The sequence below is a fragment of the Nannospalax galili genome, unplaced genomic scaffold (assembly GCF_000622305.1).
Source record: "Nannospalax galili isolate Female #2095 unplaced genomic scaffold, S.galili_v1.0 scaffold363, whole genome shotgun sequence".
In the NCBI taxonomy this organism is placed as follows: domain Eukaryota; kingdom Metazoa; phylum Chordata; class Mammalia; order Rodentia; family Spalacidae; genus Nannospalax; species Nannospalax galili.
In genome coordinates this window covers 3,859,845-3,866,375 of record NW_008351176.1, presented here as the reverse complement: position 1 = coordinate 3,866,375, position 6,531 = coordinate 3,859,845, and the positions used below count along the sequence as shown (strand labels likewise).

The window sequence follows — 6,531 nt, the reverse complement described above, 5'->3', positions numbered from 1 at the left end:
TTATTTTGATATATCACAGTGAAAGATTTATCGTCCTCTTTTTTTTTTTTTTTTTTTTTTTTTTTTTAAAAAAAAAAAAAAAAAAAAAAAAAAAAAAAGAGGAAATGACTTTTAAATCTTAGTTCATATACTTGCACAACTGCTAACCTTTTTTAAAAAATATTTTATTTATTATTTTTATTTTATGTGTATGCATGTATTGCCTGCAGGTAGGTAAGTGTACCCATGTCGTGCAATGCCCACAGAGGACAGAAGAGGCTGTTGGATCCCCTGGAACTGGAGTTATGGACAGTTGTTACCTGCCATGTAGGTGCTGGGATTCAAACCTGGGTCTTCTGCAAGAACAGCCAGTGTTCTTAACCGCTGAGCCATCTCTCCAGCCCCGTAACTGCTAACCTTTTAAACTGGGCAATACTGTTTGTCACTTTTTCAAACAATGTGATCTAGGATATAATTCTCTAACTCCAACACTAAGTTATTTAATCCTTTGACCCTTAATATTCTTATCTGTAAAGTAGAAAAACAACTATATTATATATCACTCAAAGTTGTTTTCATAACAAAAATAATGATCAAAAAAGCATTTTGAAAACCACAAAGCAAAAACGAGGTATTATTAGCACCAACAGAGGTTCCCACAGTTTGAGAGGCCATCCTGGGCCAGGGGAAAGATGTTTTCCTTGTCCTCATTTCACCAGGCAAGAAGCTGCAAAGGGTTCAGCTTTGTGTGAGTAGCTTGGCTTTCATTCTGTGCACGTGGGTTGCAGCTCACCCTCTCCTCCCTGGGCTTCAAAGCTCAGGCCCTGACCTCTGAAATCTATTCTGGCCATGCATGTATCACAACACCATCTTCCAAGCACCAGTTTGAGTTCATTCTTCATGTTTGGTACATCATTTTCTTAGCTGTTAATATTGGAACTATTTTAATATGTTATTTGGTATTTTTTGTGTGCTTGAAATAAGAAGAATCATATTCCATGTCAGTTCAGTCTAAAACTGACCAGAGGGCATCCAAGTATAATGTGTACTCTTATGAGATGAGGGCTTGCTATGTTGCTGAAGCTGGTCTTGAACTCCTGAGAGCTCAAGTAGTTCTCTGGCCTCAGTCTCTAGAACCAGGATCAGATGATGATCAGAAATGATACAAATAATATGATATTTAATGTTCATTACTTTTTTGTCCCTATAAAACTGCTTAGGTTCTTTCTGTTGTTGTTTAAAAAAGAATTTCATCAATTAATGTAAATTCTTGAATACCAAAAACATAAAATACTTTTTTGATCTTGGAACCAGGGAACCATCCAAATACCTGATATCATAATACAGGTGTCTTTTGATCGCCTCTTCATAGCCTTGTAAGCAGCATCAGCAATGGCAAAAAGATGAGGAGGTCTTTCATACAGCTCACGACCTTTATACTGCTCAATTGTGTCCTTCCCATAGATGTTCAGCACCTTGTATGGGTTCACAGAAACAACCACTTCTCCAATGAATGTGTAGATGCGTCCTTTCTCAAACCTGTGCAGAAGCAAAAGGAAAAAGTAGCTGTGGTTACAGAGAAGTGGGATTTCTTTCCTCTTAGTTTCTTATTACTAAACAAGTCTGAATATCCCAGGTTTAATTTCTGAATGAAAGATCATTCCTTCTGAGTTTACTTTTAAAGACCACATTGTAGCTAAGTGTTGTTGCTCCTGCCTATAATTCTAGCTCTTGGGGGGTCAGGCAGGAGGCTTGTTAGGAGGTCAAAGACAGTGAGTTCCCGGTCATCTTGGTGAACAGAGTAAGACCCTGTCTCAAAAACAAACAAAACACATAACAACAAAAACAAAAAACAAAGACTATGTTTGAGTCAGGCATGGCAGTCTATACCTATAATCCTAGCCCTTGAGAGACTGGGACAGGAGAACTGCTGAGAATTAGAGGCCAGCCTAAACTACACAGTAAAGCTCAAAACAACCAACAGGGGCTGAAGGGATGGCTCAGAGATTAAGAGCACTGACTGCTCTTGCAGGGGACCTGGGTTCGAATTCCAGCACCCACATGGTAGCTAACAACAGCTCATAACTCTGGCTCAAAGGGATCCAACCGCCCCCCCCCCGCTTCTGACCTGTATGGGCATTGAAAGACACAGGTACACTTACATATATGCACTTACATAACACTTAGACACAAAAAATAAAAAATAAAAACAAAAACAAAAAACCAACCAACAGCAGAGCTCATATACTTCAGGCAGTGCCCTTCAGAGGCCACTGCTAGGAAAGGCCAGTAGGGGTTAAAAGCCAGGCAAGAAGGAAGAATTTAAGTTGTTGGAGGGTATAGATTTCCAGTTTCCAAAATATAGAAGGGTAAGAAGAGAAAAAAAAAGTTGGAGAAACCTCAGAGCTCTAGTAGGAAAAGAAATAGAAGTTACAGCAGGTCCTGAAATTCACTTAGTCACATTTTCAATTGTAAAGAGGCCTGCTCACATTTATTTCTTCTCCCTCTAGAAGACTCGCTAAATTGTCAGTAAAGGAATAAACACAGTAAAATCCATAACAGAGAGAATAGTAGAGGAGACACTTCTGGTATAAATCAAAATGATTTCTGTAGTGACTGCCTGGAATCCCATGGTACAGATACAGCATGATTTATTTGATGCTTCCCCTCCCCCTGCTATTATGAACAACACCACAGAAAACACCCTGGACAAATAAGCTTACAAATGAGTGGGAAAGACTCTTGGGAATGGGATAGCTGGTTGAAAGTACGTGTATTTGAGGGCCTGGAGGGATGACTCAGCAGAGGACCTGAGTTAAGTTCCCAACACCCATATCAGGGAGCTCACAAGCACTTGTAACTACAGCTCTTTTGGTCTCCTTGGACACTGCATTCACATGTACATATTCCACACACACATATATAATTAAAATAAAAAATATTTATTGTATATTTTTAAAACTATGTAATATGATCCTAGTTTCCTCCATAAAGGAAAGATTAAAAGGCTATCACATTTACAAATGTATATGTCTATCTATACATAGATACATTTAATACATGAGGGCATATGCATGGGAAGATATTGGAGAACATATGGCATGCTTTATCCTTGTATACACACATGGATGGAGAAAAGGAGAAGGAAGGCCATATAGACAGGTCATAAGAATCCATAGGAACAAAGAAAAAAAAGAGCAAAAGCCCCACAGCTGAAATTATAAATAGGGCTACATAAATTTGCACAAAATTTAAACATAAGTAGAAAATCCATGCATACTCACTATTTACACAGTGCTCCACACCTATATGTATGTGTGAACTAGAGATTGATGGTACCCAAGTGGTTTTTATCACTACATTCTACCCACTGAGAGGCACGGGTAGGTGTATACAGTTAACTTTCAGTATCCATTGGAGATTGGTCCTAGGTCACCCCCTGTCCCAATAACAAAATCTGTGGATACTTAAGCCCCTTCTGTGAAATTTCCTAAAATATTTTCCCCAATACTTAAAATTATCTCTAGGTTACTAAGAATACCTCATACAATGTATATGCTATCTAAATAGCTGTTATACTTTCAATCTCTAATTGACTGGATGTGAAGATACCAAATCTGTGGGTGCTTAGGGAAGACTATATCTCCCAAGACTGAATGAAGAGAACACTTACAGGCAAAGATGCTGGTCCTCAGTTTGTTTCTAAGTACCCTGCTATTGTCATTGCTATTGCTATTGAAAAGCAAATTGTTTTGTTTTGTTTTTTATCCTTTTTTTGAGAGAGATGGTATCCCTGTAGTTCCAGCTGGTCTGGAACTCGCTATGTGGACCAGGCTGGCCTCTATCTAAATGCGTGTACCACCATGCCCGGCTCTGAAAGGCCAATTCTTTAAACCTCCTTTATGCTGGAATGAAGATTTTTACCTATAATTAGGAGTGGAAACAAACAGATACAGATAAGGTGAACAATAAATTAGAAACAAAATTTCTGTCAATTAGCTGGTATGTATTTAAATAAGAGCTATTATCAGTGAGGTTTCTTGTGCATTATTCTATTGGGGTTTTCCTACTGATAGTGAAAAGCTCTGAATTCGGCAGAGTCCTTTACAGCTGGAACTTAATGCCCACATTCTTAACAGCAGTGAGACCCTGTGCAAGTTATTTAACCTCCTTGTGTTTCAGCTTCTCCATCTGTAAAAATGGTAATATTATACCCATCTATCCCTCTGGCATTGAATAACTGCTTTACTTATTTTTTCCCCCAAAAGGGAAACTGGCTGGGTATGGTGGAGCATACCTTTAACTCCAGCACTTGGGAGGCAGAGGCAGGTAGATCTCTTTGAGACCTTGGCCAGCCTGGTCGAGAGAGAGAGAGAGAGAGAGAGAGAGAGAGAGAGAGACAGAGAGAGAGAGAGAGACAGAGAGAGAGAGACAGAGAGAGAGAGAGAGAGAAAGAGAGAGAGAAGAGAGACAGAGAGAGAGACAGAGAGAGAGAGAGAGACAGAGAGAGAGAGAGAGAGTTCCAGGACAACGGGCTACAGGGAGACCATGTCTTGAAAAACCGCCACCACACCATCACCAGCACTAACAACAAAAAGACAACTAATCTTATACTTCTGTTATGCTATGCATGAAGATGAGATTTGTCTGTTTTGAGATGGAGTCTCATATGGCCCAGGCTGGCCTTCAACTATGTAGCCAAGGTTGGCCTTCAACTCCTGATACTCTACCTCAGAAGTGCTTGGAATACAGGCATGTGTATATTTTTAACAAATGCTTTTGTTTTTATTACCACTGCCATTGAAATCACATCAGTCCCTATGAATAAGGAATTTAATAAGTTTGAATGAATTTAATGACCAAAATGCCCAGGTCCTCTGCAAGAGCAGTAAGCATTCTTAATTGCTGAGCCATCTCTCCAGTCTAAAGTTTAAAGTCCCAAAAGTGGAGCTGGAGAGATGGCTCAGCAGTTAAGAACACAAAATTTGGTTAGTCTTACAATCACCACTAGATGGTACCAGTACACACTTTTAACACCAACTCACAATTTCAGTTTGTTCTGGTGCTTTAGGGTACACCTGTAGAAAGACCCGCTGTAAGGACATCAGAAGACAATCCTGGTGAAACCACCTCTTCCAAAAGAACAATGAAAGCATTTCTCTGACCTTTGTGTACAACCCTGTTACAACGAACTTCTATAGTTCATTCTTCAAATATATATTCAGTGTCTATTTTGTGTTGTATAATGAGCCTAACCCTGGAAAAAGATTTAATTTATTTTATTTTATTGTATGAGTGTTTGACTTGCATGTACATAAGGGTAATACGTGTTCAAGGCCTACAGAGGCCAGAAGAGGGCACTGGATCTCCTGGAACTAGAGTTATAGATAGCTGATAGCTGTCATGTGGGTGCTGAGAACCAAACTCTGCAAGAGCAATCAGTGCTCTTAAGCTCTGAGCAATCTCTCCAACTCCCAACCCTCGGAATTTAAAAAAAAAAAAAAAAAAAAGAACAAATGTACTGTGAATAAATAAGTGTGATAGATAGGAAAGGATATAAAATCATGAACTATAGGAGCAAAGACTCTCCCAACAAAAAATCCTAGAATCACAGACAACTCCATCCTAGAAAGTCTGGCCTGCATAGGTCCTCTTTGCTTGATTCCTAACACCAACACCACTTCTGTCCACTCAAACCTCTACTTCCTCTTCTAGGTCTTTGCCACTCTAATTCTCCCAATGAACTATTCATAGTCCCCAGGGAGCCCTGACTTCATGATTTGCCCCTGGGCTTCATTTTCCCTGGAATACCTTCTTTCTGGTCTCTCTCCCAATCCCTTCATGCTTGGTAGATTTCCCTTCATTCTTCAAAAGTTGAAACACCAGTTTCTCTGTAGAATCATTTTTGACACTCTATCTCCAACATCAGTGCTTTTGCTCAGCTCACATTTCTCCCTCTTCAGAATATTAAAATAGCTTAATAAGATAGACACGGTGGCACATGCCTTTAATCTCAGCACTTGGGAGGCTGAAGTGGGAATACTGTTCAGAGTTTAAGGTCAGCCTTGGCTACATAATGAGTAACAAGCCAGCCTGGGCTACATGTATTAAGATCCTGTCATAACATAACATAATATAACATAACATAACACATCGTAACATAACAGCTTGGCATGGGGCATACCTATAATCTCAGCTCTTGGGAGGCAAAGGCAGGAGGATCAGGAGTTTGTGGTCATAGTGAGTAAGGCCAGCCTGGGTTACATGAGACTATATTAATAAAAACAAAAGAGAGCATAATTGCCAGTCTTTTTAAAACTTAAAATTTTTTTTAAATTTTATTGAAACAGCTATATATTTCATTGGTTTTTAAATAAAACAAAATTCTAAAACATTTTTAACATGTAGCAATGGTGAAAATATGAAGGCAAGGCCTTTGGAGAGAACACATATATACACATGTACATGAGCTGAGAACCTTTATTAAGAGTATTCTAGGGGCTGGAGAGATGGCTTAGTGGTTAAGAGCACTGACTGCTCTTGCAGAGGACC

The 6,531-nt window shown here is 39.2% G+C and overlaps 1 protein-coding gene across 1 annotated transcript in view; it reads right to left on the bottom strand.

Moving 5' to 3' along the window:
- Myo1d (myosin ID) overlaps nt 1–6,531 on the bottom strand; it is a 481,196-nt gene that overhangs the window by 373,802 nt on the left and 100,863 nt on the right. Inside the window, exon 2 of the mRNA XM_029553582.1 lies at nt 1,310–1,518. Within this exon, the coding sequence (XP_029409442.1) occupies nt 1,310–1,518 (209 nt within the window). The remainder of the gene's footprint in view (nt 1–1,309; nt 1,519–6,531) is intronic.